Source organism: Triturus cristatus, chromosome 2_2 (assembly GCF_964204655.1).
Source record: "Triturus cristatus chromosome 2_2, aTriCri1.1, whole genome shotgun sequence".
NCBI classification, from domain to species: Eukaryota; Metazoa; Chordata; class Amphibia; order Caudata; family Salamandridae; genus Triturus; species Triturus cristatus.
Genome location: NC_140582.1, coordinates 1246679030 through 1246696630, shown reverse-complemented (window position 1 = coordinate 1246696630; position 17601 = coordinate 1246679030). Strand labels below are relative to the sequence as shown.

Sequence of the window (17601 nt, the reverse complement as noted above, 5' to 3'; positions counted from 1 at the left end):
TGTCTTATGCACCTGTGCGCCTTCACTGTTGAGTGTCCTACAGATGTCTCGGTTTCTTATGCACCCGTGAGCCTTCACTCCTGAGTGACCTATAGATGTCTCGTTGTGTTATGCACTCGTGTGCCTTCAGTGTTGAGTGACCTTGAAATGTCTTGTTGTGCTGTGCACCCGTGCGCCTTCACTGTTGAGTGACCTATAGATGTCTCGTTGTCCTATGAACTCGTGCGCCTTCACTGTTGAGTGACCTATAGATGTCTCGTTGTGCTGTGCACCTGTGCGCCTTCACTGTTGAGTGTCCTACAGATGTCTCGGTTTCTTATGCACCCGTGCGCCTTCACTCCTGAGTGACCTATAGATGTCTCGTTGTCCTATGAACTCGTGCGCCTTCACTGTTGAGTGACCTATAGATGTCTCGTTGTGCTGTGCACCTGTGCGCCTTCACTGTTGAGTGTTCTACAGATGTCTCGGTTTCTTATGCACCCGTGCGCCTTCACTCCTGAGTGACCTATAGATGTCTCGTTGTCTTATGCACTCGTGCGCCTTCACTGTTGAGTGACCTATAGATGTCTCGTTGTGTTATGCACTCGTGCGCCTTCACTCCTGAGTGACCTATAGATGTCTCGTTGTGTTATGCACCCGTGCGCCTTCACTCCTGAGTGACCTATAGATGTCTCGTTGTCTTATGCACTCGTGTGCCCTCAGTGCTGAGTGACCTTGAGTGTCTCACGCTCCGACCTCGGTTGTGTACTGTATCCTCGTTGCTTCGCGAGCATCCGTCACTGATGCAACGCCCAGGGCTCCGCTGCCCTCAACATTTGTGCGTGATCTGGGACATTCAAATACTCATAATAAAATAAAATAAATAAAAACTCAGCTGCATAGTGTGGCACCGCATAAGTAGCACCACCGAAGGAGTGAGTGCTGGGGGCCGCGGGCAGCACAGAAGGGGCGAGCTCAGCGGTTTCCTGCTCCTTGTGGGTGCGGTTATATCACTCCTCGCGACACTTGGTTTTATAAAGGGCCGGGACGGACCCACCTGTAACCAGTCAGACAGGATCTGCCCGGAGCTATAATGGCCCCGGAGATGCAAGGGGGACATTTGTGCACGGCCAACGATTGTGTAAACACGGCAATGCACGCGCACGCCCCCAGCAGCACGGGCCTGCAGTTAGGACCTCTCGTACCCACCTGAGGCAGGGTACCTATCCCTCGGACAGCTGCAGGTGCCCTCCTCGTGGTGACGTCACCTGTCCCTAAAGAGAACCCGTTGCCACCATTGCTTCTGCTTGATGAAAGCTGTCCTGTGCCCCACTGTTGTGTCCCTGCCACAATTGCCCACAAATGATGGAGGTCTGTGCCTCCCTTACACCTTCCATACTGAGTGCATAATCTGTAACATCTCCCTCTGTCCCCGGGCACTGCCTTCTTTGCCACGTTGTGAAGGCAACAGCCCTCCTTACACTTTTCCTATTTCTTACACAATTCCCCTATAATTCGCCTGTGGCTTCCCTAAATGCTCCTCTGTGCCTGCTGCAGTTGTCTGCTTTGTGATTGTAACTTTTGCCTCCTCTGTAATTAACATCATTACCTTTCCTTTGACTTGGACCCACTGTCCCCTCTGTGACAAACACCATTACCGTCTCTGTGACACGCGCCATTACCGTTTCTGTGACACGCGCCATTACCGTCTCTGTGACACGCGCCATTACCGTCTCTGTGACACGCGCCATTGTCTCTCCTGTGACTGCCACCATTGCCGCCTCTGTGTGGGCACAGTTCCGTGTCATGTACTTGCTCTCATTGCCTCTCTTTTAACTGCCACCGTTGCCTCCCCTGTGACTGCCCCCATTGTCTCTCCTGTGACTGCCCCCATTGTCTCTCCTGTGACTGCCACCATTGTCTCTGCCACCATTGCCGCCTCTGTGTGGGCACAGTTCCGTGTCATGTACCTGCTATCATTGCCTCTCCTTTAACTGCCACCGTTGCCTCCCGCGTAACTGTGAACATTGCCTCCCCTGTGACTGCCCCCATTGTCTCGCCGGTGACTGCCACTATTGTCTCCTCTGTGACTGTCATCATTGCCTCCCCTGTGACTGCCCCCATTGTCTCGCCGGTGACTGCCACTATTGTCTCCTCTGTGACTGTCATCATTGCCTCCTATGTGACTGCCACCACTGTCTCTCTTCTGACTGCCCTCATTGCCTCCACCATGACTGCCGCCATTGTCTCTCCTGTGACTGTCATCATTGCCTCCTCTGTGACTGCCGCCATTGCCTCTCCTGTGACTGCCACCATTGTCTCCTTGTGACTGCCTTCATTGTCTCTCCTGTGACTGCCCCATTGTCTCCTTGTGACTGCCTTCATTGTCTCTCCTGTGACTGCCCCATTGCCTCCCCTGTGACTGCCACCATTGCCTCCTCTGTGACTGCCGCCATTACTTCTCCTATGACCGCTACCATTGCCTTCTCTGTGACATCCGACATTGCCTTCTCTGTGACTGTGACCATTGCCTCCTCTGTGACTGCCTTCATTGTCTCTCCTGTGACTGCCTCATTGCCTCCCCTGTGACTGCCCCCATTGTCTCTCCTGTGACTGCCCTCATTGCCTCCACCATGACTGCCGCCATTGTCTCTCCTGTGACTGTCATCATTGCCTCCTCTGTGACTGCCTTCATTGTCTCTCCTGTGACTGCCTTCATTGCCTTCTCTGTGACTGCTGAGATTACCTCTCCTGTGACTGCCACCATTGCCTACAGCGTAAGTTCTATGGCTGCTGCACACTGCTCTCTGCTGCCTGCTACACACTGCTCTCCGCTGCCTGCTGCACACTGCTCTCTGCTGCCTGCTACACACTGCTCTCTGCTGCCTGCTGCACACTGCTCTCCGCTGCCTGCTGCACACTGCTCTTTGCTGCCTGCTACACACTGCTCTCTGCTGCCTGCTACACACTGCTCTCCGCTGCCTGCTGCACACTGCTCTCTGCTGCCTGCTACACACTGCTCTCTGCTGCCTGCTGCACACTGCTCTCCGCTGCCTGCTACACACTGCTCTCTGCTGCCTGCTACACACTGCTCTCTGCTGCCTGCTGCACACTGCTCTCCGCTGCCTGCTACACACTGCTCTCTGCTGCCTGCTACACACTGCTCTCTGCTGCCTGCTGCACACTGCTCTCCGCTGCCTGCTGCACACTGCTCTCTGGTGCCTGCTACACACTGCTCTCTGCTACAGCTCTCTCCTGCCTTCTGCACAATAGCACCCCGCCCCCCCTGGAAGGGGTGCACATGCTGACTGTACACACAGGCACAGCTGGTGTGCATTAAAATTCCGTCCCTCCCAGTACAGCAGAAAGAACTGCCAGATGATGCCTGGGGAGAGACCAGGGGATGAGAGGGGAGCAGGAAATACTGCCCTAGCACCAGTGTGAGAGAGTGAGGGGGGACGAGAGGGGGGCAGGAAATACTGCCCACAGCACCAGTGTGAGAGAGTGAGGGGGGACGAGAGGGGGGCAGGAAATACTGCCCACAGCACCAGCGTCAGAGAGAGAGGGGGGCCGAGAGGGGAGCAGGGGTTACTGCCCTAGCACCAGTGCCAGAGAGTGAGGGGGGACGAGAGGGGGGCAGGAAAGACTGCCCTAGCACCAGCGTCAGAGAGTGAGGGGGGACGAAAGGGGGGCAGGAAATACTTCCCACAGTACCAGTGCCAGAGAGAGAGGGGGGCCGAGAGGGGAGCAGGGGTTACTGCCCACAGTACCAGTGTGAGAGAGGGAGGGGGGACGAGAGGGGAGCAGGAAATACTGCCTGCATCCTTCTTGCAAACCACTTTCATCCTCGGGGTCTTGCTCTTTCTTATGAAGAGGACAGCATGGCTGCCGACTTGAACAATGGCAGTAGAGTCTGTAGGGTGAAGTTAAAGTCGCCAAAAGGCAGGTCGTAGTTTGTTGTGAAAACATATTATAATGAGTTGAATGTTAGTCGGATTTAAAGAAGGCTTTGCTCAGAATGTGTAGAAACATTTATAGAGATTCCATCTAACTTGAAAAGATGTAAAGACGCACAACAAGCAAAAAACAAGCATTTTGCCATAAATTGCTATTTTTGGGTGATCACAGCTCATTTTAAAATGAATACACGAAACGGGAGGATGAAAGCAGCAGTTCCCCATTTCTTTGTTTAAACTGCAGCTGTAGTTATGGTCTCTGGTGTGTCTTTCTGTTTGGCTGCTGTGTGTTGCAGCAGGTATCATGACGTCATAAATGTATTGCAGTAAGTTGTTGCAGTTGAGTGGCTGCGTCATGTTCTTGTTACAAGTGACTCGGACGTTACAACTCGACTGTATTAATGACGGGTTTGCCGGCTCCAATATATGATATTAGTTATTTCTGTTGCTGCTGTCAAGCGAGCTCCTTACACGCGTAAGCTGTGAAAGAGACCCCTTTATTTCATAAATGTGTTAAAATCCAGCTCCCCTCCCCCACTGACAAGCACCGCCCACTTCCTGGCCTCCTCTCGGTTGTTTTGTTCCAGGGAGTCCAGGACTATAATCTCTGTATAAAATCCTGAATTATAACTGTGAGGTCATACGTTCCCATGCAGCAGTCTGTCTGTTCAGGCAAGTGCCGGAGGACAGGGCGGAAGGGCTATGGTTGGGTGTACGTGCACGCGCTCACGTGCACACGGTCGCTCTTCCACCCTGATCTCATTTCCGCGTCAGCATCGGATCTTGCATAGCGCCATGCGGCACGCGCGTCCTCCATGTAAAGGTGCCCATACATTCAAAGGATGGTGAGGGTGTCTCTGGTAACACCCATACAATCAAGCTGACAAGCTGGGGGCCTCCTTTATTCACAGAAGACTGCCCCCCCCCTCCCCGCACCGTGAGGGGACCCCAAGCACTCATCTCAGACCGAGCTGGGACACTGCCGGCCCTACATGGAAACATTATAGAGGAGGAAAGCGGGAGATTTAAAAATAAAGAATTGGGACCATCTATTTCTCCCATTGACTTGTATTGAAGCAGAGGGAACTTCAGGTGGGAGACAGGAAAACGAAGCCATTATTGGTTTCATAAAAGCAGAAGTCTCCAAATGAATCGGGACTCTAGGCTTGTGTGCCCTTCGCTCCTCTCTGGTCTGCCGGAGAGAAAGCCTCTGTGGAGGCCCTTACACTCAGGCCCACATCCGACAGCAACAGGAAGAAATGTCCTCGTCTTTCCGAACTGCACACGAGCAGACAGATCTCCTGGCCATGGACGCCGAGTCACCAAAATACCACTGATGCAGAAGGGACATCACACACACTGTCGGACTGCCCTGTGGGGCAATCAGGCCGGGCCCGATGGCTGCTCCCACAGATCAGTGTGGGGTCTGTTTTATGGCCAGGTGGGCAGGTTTGTACTTTTGATTTCCCTGATACTACCACAAGCAGACCCGCAACGCCCATTGGGCTCAAAGGGCTTGAGGCCCCCCTGTCGTGTGCGGCAGCCCGGGCTGAGACAGCTTCCCGGGCACACACACAGCCGCACCCGAGGACTTCACAGGTCTTTAAAAGAACATTTACTTGCTAACGAGGCTTTGTTATTCTTTCACCCTGTGAGAATGACCGCGGCGCGGGTATTACTGAGCACCGCGGGGGCCTGAATGAAGACACAACGCTCTAATTGCTTGCTCAGCGTGGTCCCGACTGCCGGAGCCGGGCCACGCCCCTTTATTTTATATTCGCGTCTGGCGTCACGCGCCAGCGCTCCTCGTCACCTCCGGGCGTGGGTAGATTGGAACGCTACCCCGCCGGAGGATATTACATTCCTTCTAACCTTTATAAACAAAACATCAACATGTAAGATCTGGTACCAGTTCCGGGTGGGCCATCGGTCCTCAGTTCCTGCCCAGACAAAGGACACAGTCCGCTGCGAAACTTCGGCTCTCTCACACCAGGAATCCCGCCAACCGGGAAGATGGAGCCGGATTGCTCCTCAGGCCGTATCTGGACTGTTCTCCATGTGATGATGATAGGGAGGGGCCCACTTCCTGTGATACTCCGCCCTCCGAGAATCTCACCAGGGAGTTGGACAGTCCTCTGTCTGGAGTTCCGAGTGGTGATGGTGATTCTCGGTCAGATCTGTCCAGGCCATCCATGGGGATAGTCCCTTGGCCATCCTCCATCTCTTCAGCTACTCTCCGTTGACTTGGACCAGCTTCCACATGATCCGGTCTTGGCGAGTTGGGAGTTCCAGCATGGACCTTTTTGAAGAATGATATATTCCGAGTGAGTTCTTCGGTTCCTCTGCGGGCTGTTACCATCGTGCCGGTTCGGCGGATCACTGTCCACGGACGCTCTTGAAACGGGAGACGGAACTTGCTATGTCCTTTTCTTGAATGGTCAACGCTCTCGCTCTTCGGTTGATGCTAGCTCGGTTGTTGGTGCTGGTCCGTTTGGCTAGGGTCCTCCCGGTGTCGATCTGAGGAGGGGCCCAGTTTGGGTGATGGGGGATAGTGTCACGCACCACTCGACCCATGCTCACTGGTCCCGGTTCCCTCTCCGTCGTGAGATGAGGCGTCAGTCTTTATTCTCTCAGTCAGCTGTGGATGGCTCTTTCAAGGGGTGCATCTTCAGCATGCGTAATACGAATGACCTCATTGAGAGTGCGCATGAATCTGGATCTGACACAACCTTTTACAATGCTTTAGGATTGTGATTTTTTTTTCTCTTTATGACTTTGTATGTGTGGGACTTTGGGTATGGTCCTGTTTAGATTATTATATATTTGTTTGACATATGAATTGTCCATGTATGTTGTGTTTTTATGCATGTGAATTTGTTTGTTTAATGTATTTAAATATATATGTGTATATATATGTAAATACACATGTTGTATGTTTTATGTATTGTAAATGTCCTTCTTTTATATATGTTCATAACTTAAAGCCCTGAAGAAGTCCTGTTTCATAGGACGAAATGCGTTGGCTGTGTTCTTGAAAATAAAGAAGAGAGAATTCAAGTCTACATTCTACGCTTTATTGAGCTGTGATTACTTATATAGACATGGCTGTTGTGGTGTGGTGCAGCTCTGAAATCTTTTCTATGTATTTTGATACATTTAGTAACACATGTTTCTTTGATTTTGTTAAAAACACAATGGTATCACCAAAGATAAACCAACCACCTTCACGCCCAACCCTTTCTTTCTTACTGCCATCCACTCTGTAACACTAGCAGCATTCTCAGCATTCACACAGGTGTCCCAGAGATCTACGCATCAAACCAGCCTCAGCAGAGATACATTGGAAAGGGTCAGTGCCAAGAGCAAAGTTGAAGTAACACAGCCCTGCGGGTGCGTATCATGTTCTGTTAGTAGTTTTCCCCCCTACACCCAGACCTAAAAGTATCCGTTTAGGGGGTCACCTTCCTACACTTGCAGCCAGAACACAACATTAGCAGCGATACTCACTTATATTCACTCACCGACACTCATACTCATTCCCTCTCACACATTCATTCTTGCTCACTCCCTCTGACTCCAAATCACTCATACGTTCTCACTCCTTTGCACTCACTCTTACTCTCAGTCCCTTATTCTCACTCAATCTCACTTACTCTCACATGCTGTGACTCACTCACAATCACATTCACTCTTACACTCGTATGTACTCACTTACAACATGCACTGACTCTCACTTGGACTAACCCAGTGTCATTTAATTAGCCCACTCTCACTCACCGTCACAATAACTATCACTCGCTCATTCTCACTCACACTGATTCTCACTCACTCTGTCTACCCCTCCCTCACACTCATTCTTACCCGTACATTCTTATTCTCCCACTCTAACTCGGTTGCATTCCTCTTACACTCACTCTCCCTCATTCTCACTTACTCTGACTCATTGCACTCAGTCTCATTCAGTCTCACTCATACCTGTCACTGACTCTCACTCACTTACTTCCGCTCCCACGTGCACATACTCACACATACACATTGATACATTCTCACAGTTGCACACTCTGTCTCGTACACGGACACGTTTGCCATGAAGCACGCACACGACATACATGTAAGACGTTTATGTTACTTACCTCAACTGCTAGTGAAGGTCACATTCCAGCTGCTGGTCATACATTACATTATTGCAGAAGGTTATTATTCACTGTCAGTGTAATCAAAGAAGGGCAGAGTCAAGAAGGAGGTGCAGATACCCCTGGTGCAGGTCGTGGCACCGATTCTGCTCCCTCTGAGACCAGGGTAGCACAGGCAGTCCCCTGTGGATGAGCCGTGTGCACCTCCACACTCCACTAGCTCTGTCAGTGGTTGTGTCCACTCCTCGAGGTAGGGGCGGCTGATGCTAGGTGCCAGACCACATACGCGGAGGCCTGTGGCTGGCTTTAGAGTTGGGTAGTAACAGGAAATCCTCTGGTTTCTGGGGTTCGTGCTAAAGGTGAGTGGAGACCGGCTCACTGGTGGATGTCGTCCACCTGACTTTGCACAACTAAAGTCAGGTTGTAAGTGTTAGCGCCGGATTCCGATCCCGGCAGACGGGTTACTCCACCACAAAGGTGACGTGTAACCCGGCTGTGGAAATAGAAATCCCATTATATCCCATGGGATTTATATTTGGACAGAGCGCATATCCCTCATGATTGTGACGGAGTAACCCGTCCGCTGAGATCCAAATCAGACCCTTTGTCTCTTTATGTATTTGTTTTATTTCAGTTCTGTGACAGACTTGTAAAAATTCTTTGTGTAACCACAAAATAATGCAGCGCAATCCGTGAAATAAATAAGGGGGTACAGTTTATGAGTGACTCCAAGCAGGCAGGGATAAGCGGCAGCTAGAATGTGAGACTGACCCTGACTGAAATGCTTAGCCTTGACCGGTGGCACAACATGCAGAGAAGGGAGTGCCCAGTGCCAATGTCCAGGGGAGACCGGTATTGAGGGGTGTCGAGGGGGAAGAAGCAGAAACGAAAGCACGTCGATGGTTTTGAAGCATGGGTGGGCCCTCTTGGAGATGGTGCAAGGAGTGTGGGTGGGCTCCTGGAGGGACACTGAGAGAGGCCTTTGTTAGTTACGCTAGGGAGCATGGTCGCCATACAGGGCTTCCTGGCGCTATGGCCCAGAAGCTTAGCGATGCCCCTACTATTGATAAAAACAAAGGAGTTTTAGGGGCCCCCTGGATAGGAGGACTTTCTCCAAAGAAAGCCAAGACCAAGAGGGGTATCTTATCTCTTGGTACCTGTAGCCGAAGGCCTGGGGCCACCGGAGACTACGCAGGGGTCGAAGGACTCAGATAATAGGACAGGCAGGTGACAGACACAAAGACTTGCAGAAGAACCTGTGTCTCATGAGAAGGAGGATGGAAGCAGTGTGAATAGACAGGAGAAAGAGGGGTCTGGCGCCAGACGAGGGCAGCAGTCAAGTGAAGAAAGAATGATCCGAAGAGTGAGGGCTTCAGAGCGGAGATGGGGGGCTGGAGCAAATCTAGGGTACATGGAAGATTTTAACCCAGCAGAGCCAGAACATTGAATAAACATGCATAGAAAGTGGAAGGGTCAAAGATGCATTACTAGCAAAAAGAGGCCGGCCATGATGGGGTACAGAGTGAGGGGATGCAAAGAGGTACCCTAACATTGGCAAGGGGAGCGATGAGTTTCAGGGATTCCATGCTCAGGTGCAAGTAGAGACCATGTGTTCCCCTCTCTGATATTTCCTCTCTTCATTCTCTTCTGCAGGTTGGGGAGAAGGTGGAAGAATCGTACAGACAGACGTGTGCCACGCACCTGCCCGCCATTAAGGCGTTTTTCAAGGTGAGGAGATCTCTGCTGCGTCTCTGGAGTCAATTTGATGCTGTGAGCAAATTTATGAGATGATCCCTTTCACTGTTGAGTCTTAACTCACAATGAAGCAATGCCGGGGCGACCGTACCCCAGAGGCGCTCGACGCAACCCTTAGTAGCCACTGAACCAGGCTCAAACCTCCTGGCATCTCTCGTACGACACCACGAACGACCCTCGTATCCAGCGCGCCGGTCCTCCCGCCATGACCCTTCCCTGCGCTAACTTACCACCAGCTTACCAGTACCCTGACTGTACACAAATCACAGATAACAGCCCCAGGTGCTGTTTTTGAAGCCCTTCCCACAACAGCAGCTTACCAGTCCCCATCAGTTCCCATCTCAAAGACACCATTGCAGTCCCCGTCTTGGTGGCCTCATGAGTTAGAAACTCTCCGGACTCCAGTTAGGAAGTGAAGGAACCTGGGAGTTACAGTGGACAACCTCGCCTATGGGGATCAAGTCAACGCTGTGATCTCCTCTTCCTTGAACACACTACTGATAATAAAAACTGAATCCTTGCATTCCACCTGATGCACAGACCATGGTAGAAACGCCTTTAGTTTTATCTAAAACAGACTGTTGAATGGACTCTACCTCAATGGGCAACAGCAACTCATGAGTAAGCTCCAAACGCTGGCACATGCTGAGTACACCCGCTTTCAGGGACCCCCACATTTCAATCTGCATTTCAAGCTACACGAAAATTACACTAGCTACCAATCCAGCAACGGGTCACTGTCAAGGCGCTATGTATCGCCCATAAAGCGCTTCACGGTACGGGCCCAGAATATCTGAACGCCAGCTGTAGATGGTACTGCCCTAGTGGGACACTGCTCTCCGCGGGGGCCACAAATGTCATAGTCCCCAAGTTCAAACGCTCCTCCTGGGGAGGAGGAGGCTTTGTCATCAGCACGGCTACAGCGTGGCGCACTCTACATGCGCACATCATATCCATGACCAATCTGCAATTCTTCAGAAAAGTGCTACAAACCTGACTACTCGGTAGTCGGTAAGGGCTTGTCTTGCTCTCTCTAACAGTGATAGCGCAAAGACACCTCCAGGTATTCGTGCGCTTTAAACGTAGATACAACATAACTAGGCCTCGGAGGTGAACTGTGCTTCATTTGCGAAGTCTGCGGAGTTTTCCACAGTCCGAGCTCTGTGGAGCATGCAGAGTTTCTGAGTTTTTTCCGCACTCGCCAACGTTAAGTTGGCGAGCACAAGTGAGGAAAATCCAACGCTAGACCACCTCCTATTGAGATTTTTCAATGCGGGCGGTCGCAGATGTTCGCGACCGCTCACGTTGCGAAGTCTTCCGTTCTCGTTGAGGAAGCTGCCGCTTGAGTAGAAAATCTACTCCAATGGCAGAAAGAAGCAGCGCCCTCTTGCACTGCGCGTGGTGCCATTCGCTCTTATTCTCCAGCGCAGGACAAACCCCCGGCATTTACAATCAGCGTGAGCGGCGTGCCCTAATGCACTCCGCCGCTTGCGGAACTCCGAGTAGCAAAGCGTAGCTTTCTGGTCACTTCGCTGAGTTAAGCAAAGTGGAACTCCAGGAACTTCACCCAGGCCTAAACATAACATTACATAAGCAGCCTGCGAGTGGGCATTAAAGCAGGCTCGAGCCGTGTTAAGAAGCGGAGCGGAGTGAGACACTGAACCTGTTCCACATGTGATTCCAGTAAGGAGGGAGCCCCTGGTTCAGGCTCAATATCCTCTCAAACCAGAAGACCAGAGCGATACAGAAACAAACCAGATCCGTTGCTGTATCGAGATGTAATAAGGCCTTGTCATTCCACCAGGAACACTCCTCTTTTTCAAGCAGCAAAACCTGGCTATTCATATAGAATAGTTTTAGATTATAGAAATTTAAATGCACATACGCTCCCAGATGTGGTACAAAATACTCATAGCACTGAGCTAATTTACTAGTGTGGGAAAGTTCCTCGCACGAGCGCACTCGGCATCGAGGTTACATGGTGGCGTCACGGAGACTTCCTTGGAGTGGAATAAGCACTGAGAGGATTAATTCTGAAAGAAATAGGAACCAGAGAAACGCATTCCGAAACACAGACGCAACCACACCTGAAACCCTCTGCAGTTTGGAATTATCACCGCTTAATAAAATTAATTTTCATACCGGATATAGCCTTGAGAAAGTCGCGGGACGACATCCCCCTTTTGCGACGAAACACGTGTTGGCTGTAGAGAATTACTGGGAAGACTTGCACGAAATAAAGTGAAGAAGAAAGAAGAGGGAAGACTAATCTTTTGCGCATTATTTTGTTTGGTATTTGTGGAAACGCGTTACATACTTATGTTACTTTAAAATTGTCACGTGTGCTAAGGAGTGTCATTTGTTAGAGAGGGCTGAGGCCTATCCTGAGGAGTAGGGTGGTTCTCCTCACCTTATAGCACCGTCATATACAGGGTTCTTTATAATATTTTGTGTTACAGAGGGCTGAGGCCTATCCCGAGGAGTAGGGTGGTTCTCCTCACCTTATAGCACCGTCATATACAGGGTCCTTTATAATAATTTGTGTTACAGAGGGCTGAGGCCTATCCTGAGGAGTAGGGTGGTTCTCCTCACCTTATAGCACCGTCATATACAGGGTTCTTTATAATAATTTGTGTTACAGAGGGCTGAGGCCTGTCCTGAGGAGTAGGGTGGTTCCCTCACCTTATAGCACCGTCATATACAGGGTTCTTTATAATAATTTGTGTTACAGAGGGCTGAGGCCTGTCCCGAGGAGTAGGGTGGTTCCCTCACCTTATAGCACCGTCATATACAGGGTTCTTTATAATATTTTGTGTTACAGAGGGCTGAGGCCTGTCCTGAGGAGTAGGGTGGTTCTCCTCACCTTATAGCACCGTCATATACAGGGTCCTTTATAATAATTTGTGTTACAGAGGGCTGAGGCCTGTCCTGAGGAGTAGGGTGGTTTCCTCACCTTATAGCACCGTCATATACAGGGTTCTTTATAATAATTTGTGTTACAGAGGGCTGAGGCCTGTCCTGAGGAGTAGGGTGGTTCCCTCACCTTATAGCACCGTCATATACAGGGTTCTTTATAATAATTTGTGTTACAGAGGGCTGAGGCCTATCCCGAGGAGTAGGGTGGTTCCCTCACCTTATAGCACCGTCATATACAGGGTTCTTTATAATATTTTGTGTTACAGAGGGCTGAGGCCTGTCCTGAGGAGTAGGGTGGTTCCCTCACCTTATAGCACCGTCATATACAGGGTTCTTTATAATATTTTGTGTTACAGAGGGCTGAGGCCTGTCCTGAGGAGTAGGGTGGTTCTCCTCACCTTATAGCACCGTCATATACAGGGTTCTTTATAATATTTTGTGTTACAGAGGGCTGAGGCCTGTCCTGAGGAGTAGGGTGGTTCCCTCACCTTATAGCACCGTCATATACAGGGTTCTTTATAATATTTTGTGTTACAGAGGGCTGAGGCCTGTCCTGAGGAGTAGGGTGGTTCTCCTCACCTTATAGCACCGTCATATACAGGGTCCTTTATAATAATTTGTGTTACAGAGGGCTGAGGCCTGTCCTGAGGAGTAGGGTGGTTTCCTCACCTTATAGCACCGTCATATACAGGGTTCTTTATAATAATTTGTGTTACAGAGGGCTGAGGCCTGTCCTGAGGAGTAGGGTGGTTCCCTCACCTTATAGCACCGTCATATACAGGGTTCTTTATAATAATTTGTGTTACAGAGGGCTGAGGCCTATCCCGAGGAGTAGGGTGGTTCCCTCACCTTATAGCACCGTCATATACAGGGTTCTTTATAATATTTTGTGTTACAGAGGGCTGAGGCCTGTCCTGAGGAGTAGGGTGGTTCCCTCACCTTATAGCACCGTCATATACAGGGTTCTTTATAATATTTTGTGTTACAGAGGGCTGAGGCCTGTCCTGAGGAGTAGGGTGGTTCTCCTCACCTTATAGCACCGTCATATACAGGGTTCTTTATAATATTTTGTGTTACAGAGGGCTGAGGCCTGTCCTGAGGAGTAGGGTGGTTCCCTCACCTTATAGCACCGTCATATACAGGGTTCTTTATAATAATTTGTGTTACAGAGGGCTGAGGCCTGTCCTGAGGAGTAGGGTGGTTCTCCTCACCTTATAGCACCGTCATATACAGGGTTCTTTATAATATTTTGTGTTACAGAGGGCTGAGGCCTGTCCTGAGGAGTAGGGTGGTTCTCTTCACCTTATAGCACCGTCATATACAGGGTTCTTTATAATAATTTGTGTTACAGAGGGCTGAGGCCTGTCCCGAGGAGTAGGGTGGTTCTCCTCACCTTATAGCACCGTCATATACAGGGTTCTTTATAATATTTTGTGTTACAGAGGGCTGAGGCCTGTCCTGAGGAGTAGGGTGGTTCTCTTCACCTTATAGCACCGTCATATACAGGGTTCTTTATAATAATTTGTGTTACAGAGGGCTGAGGCCTGTCCCGAGGAGTAGGGTGGTTCTCCTCACCTTATAGCACCGTCATATACAGGGTTCTTTATAATAATTTGTGTTACAGAGGGCTGAGGCCTGTCCTGAGGAGTAGGGTGGTTCTCCTCACCTTATAGCACCGTCATATACAGGGTTCTTTATAATATTTTGTGTTACAGAGGGCTGAGGCCTGTCCTGAGGAGTAGGGTGGTTCTCTTCACCTTATAGCACCGTCATATACAGGGTTCTTTATAATAATTTGTGTTACAGAGGGCTGAGGCCTGTCCCGAGGAGTAGGGTGGTTCTCCTCACCTTATAGCACCGTCATATACAGGGTTCTTTATAATAATTTGTGTTACAGAGGGCTGAGGCCTGTCCTGAGGAGTAGGGTGGTTCTCCTCACCTTATAGCACCGTCATATACAGGGTTCTTTATAATAATTTGTGTTACAGAGGGCTGAGGCCTGTCCTGAGGAGTAGGGTGGTTTCCTCACCTTATAGCACCGTCATATAGAGGGTCCTTTATAATAATTTGTGTAATTATTCTATTTGGTGCCTTTAACCAAATCAAATACCACTTTCTGGCTTTATCTAATGACAAATTTAGTCAGGAAAAAAATTAAGTAATGCTAAATGTATCTAATGGATATTTTCGTCAAAATGTAGCGCCTGAATCCCAGCATCTTAATGCGTATTCATTTTTGGCAGTTTTCAGTACGCTTATACAAGATTGCTCAGCAGTAAACTGAAAATGAGAAACAAAGCACACCCCAGGAAAGATGTTGGAAGGAACTGGTTTATTACTATAAAGACAGTTTTCCTAAGCTTCGTGGAGCAGACTACCAACATTCAATGTGCATTTGGACGACAGACTCTAAACCAATGCAAACAAAATACAAACAGAAAGAAAAGTAGAACACTATAGATGTGAAAGATATTTGTAATAATCTAGTACAGGCCCGCTCGGCGGACTCCACCGGTGTGCTGTCCATGCAGAGGCAGTCACAGGAAGCGCCACAGAAGACACCTGGGCCTATGGCCATGGTTAGCATACATGGAGTCCTTTGGTAAAACATGGCGCTGCTACGCTCCATTTCTTGTGGCCTTGGTGCATGCAGTGGGGTACATAATGGGCCGGGTCTTTGTGCGGAACAGAGCTGGGTGCTGATGTGTTTGCCGCTGCACCCACTGTTGGTGACACGCCTCGAGGGATGACAGTGACCTCCCCTTCCATAGCTGTTGAAAGGAGCTTGAACTCTGAAAGTTGTCTCAGCAGCAAGGGGCTGTTTTTGCAGCCATTCTGGGGTGCCCAATCCTCTTTGTAAGTGACAACTGCTGATGTTGCATCGGTAATAGGTTGTGGTTCAAGATGGCAGATACACCCCAAGAAGGCAGCCGTCACTTTGGAAGAATCTCTTTCTCCTTTACCAGTGAGGACCCTTATACCTCAAACCTTGGGACCCCTTAGATACTACCCTTGCGGTCCCTTACACCTCCATCCATGGGGTTACCTCCAACCGTACTGATGGTGCCCCCTTCATTCCATATTCATGGTGTGACCTTCAGCCCTATCAACGGTGGTCCCTTCTTCGCGTATCTGTGGAGTCACCTCCAACTTCACAACAGATTCTTGTGCCTGCCTCCCATACCCATGGAGCACCCTCCTTCCCAAGTGATGGTGGTCACCACATCATGTATACATGGGGTCACATCTAACCTTACAGATGCTGGTGCCTGCCTTCTGTATCCATGGAGTGGCTTCTAACCCTAATGATGGTGCTCCCTTCCTTCCATATTCATTGCGTGGCCTTCTGCCCTATTAATGGTGGTCCATTCTTCATGTATCCGTGGAGTCACCTCCAACCCCACCACAGATGCTGGAGCCTGCCTCCGGTATCTATGGAGCTGCTTCTAACCCTGCTGACGGTGGTACCTTCCCTCCATATCCTTGAGGTCCATTACACCCATATCCATGCAGTGCCCTCCATCCCTAGTAATGGTGGTCCCTGCCTCCTGTGTCCATGGAGTCACCTCTCACACCACAGATGCTGGTGTCTGCCTCCTGTATACATGGAGTTACTTCCAACTCCACAGATGTGGGTGCCTGCATCCTGTATACATGGGGTCACCTCTAACCCCACAGATGCTGGTCCCTGCCTCCTGTGTCCATGGAGTCACCTCTCATGCCACAGATGCTGGTGCCTGCCTCCTGTATACATGGAGTTACCTCCAACTCCACAGATGTGGGTGCCTGCATCCTGTGTACATGGGGTCACCTCTAACCCCACAGATGCTGGTCCCTGCCTCCTGTATACATGGGGTCACCTCTAACCCCACAGATCCTGGTAACTGCCTCCCATATCCATGGAGTAGCTTCTAACCTTGCTGATGCTGATCCCTTTATTCCATAACCACGCGTTCCTTTATATCTCTATCCATGGTGTCACCTCCAAATCTGCTGATGGCCCCTGCCTCCCGTATCCAGAGAGTCACCTGTATCCCTAGCAACGGTGGCCCCTGCCTACCGTATCCAGAGAGTCACCTGTATCCCTAGCAATGGTGGCCCCTGCCTACCGTATCCAGAGAGTCACCTGTATCCCTATCGATGGTGGCCCCTGCCTCCTGTATCCAGAGAGTCACCTGTATCCCTATCGATGGTGGCCCCTGCCTCCTGTATCCAGAGAGTCGCCTGTATCCCTATCGATGGTGGCCCCTGCCTCCCGTATCAAGAGAGACACCTGTATCCCTATCGATGGTGGCCCCTGCCTCCCGTATCCAGAGAGTCACCTGTATCCCGATCGATGGTGGCCCCTGCCTCCCGTATCCAGAGAGCCGCCTGTATTCCTATCTACGGTGGCCCCTGCCTCCTGTATCCAGAGAGTCACCTGTATCCCTATGGATGGTGGCCCCTGCCTCCCGTATCCAGAGAGTCACCTGTATCCCTATCGATGGTGGCCCCTGCCTCCCGTATCCACAGAGTCGCCTGTATCCCTATCGATGGTGGCCCCTGCCTCCCGTATCCAGAGAGTCGCCTGTATCCCTATCGATGGTGGCCCCTGCCTCCCGTATCAAGAGAGACACCTGTATCCCTATCGATGGTGGCCCCTGCCTCCCGTATCCAGAGAGTCACCTGTATCCCTAGCAACGGTGGCCCCTGCCTACAGTATCCAGAGAGTCACCTGTATCCCTAGCAATGGTGGCCCCTGCCTACCGTATCCAGAGAGTCACCTGTATCCCTATCGATGGTGGCCCCTGCCTCCTGTATCCAGAGAGTCACCTGTATCCCTATCGATGGTGGCCCCTGCCTCCTGTATCCAGAGAGTCGCC

The 17601-nt window shown here is 50.5% G+C and overlaps 1 protein-coding gene across 1 annotated transcript in view; it reads left to right on the top strand.

The window, feature by feature from the left end:
* LOC146863509 (uncharacterized) overlaps nt 1–17601 on the top strand; it is a 546139-nt gene that overhangs the window by 303210 nt on the left and 225328 nt on the right. Inside the window, exon 4 of the mRNA XM_085642941.1 lies at nt 9722–9796. Coding sequence (XP_085499067.1) covers nt 9722–9796 — 75 coding nt within the window. The remainder of the gene's footprint in view (nt 1–9721; nt 9797–17601) is intronic.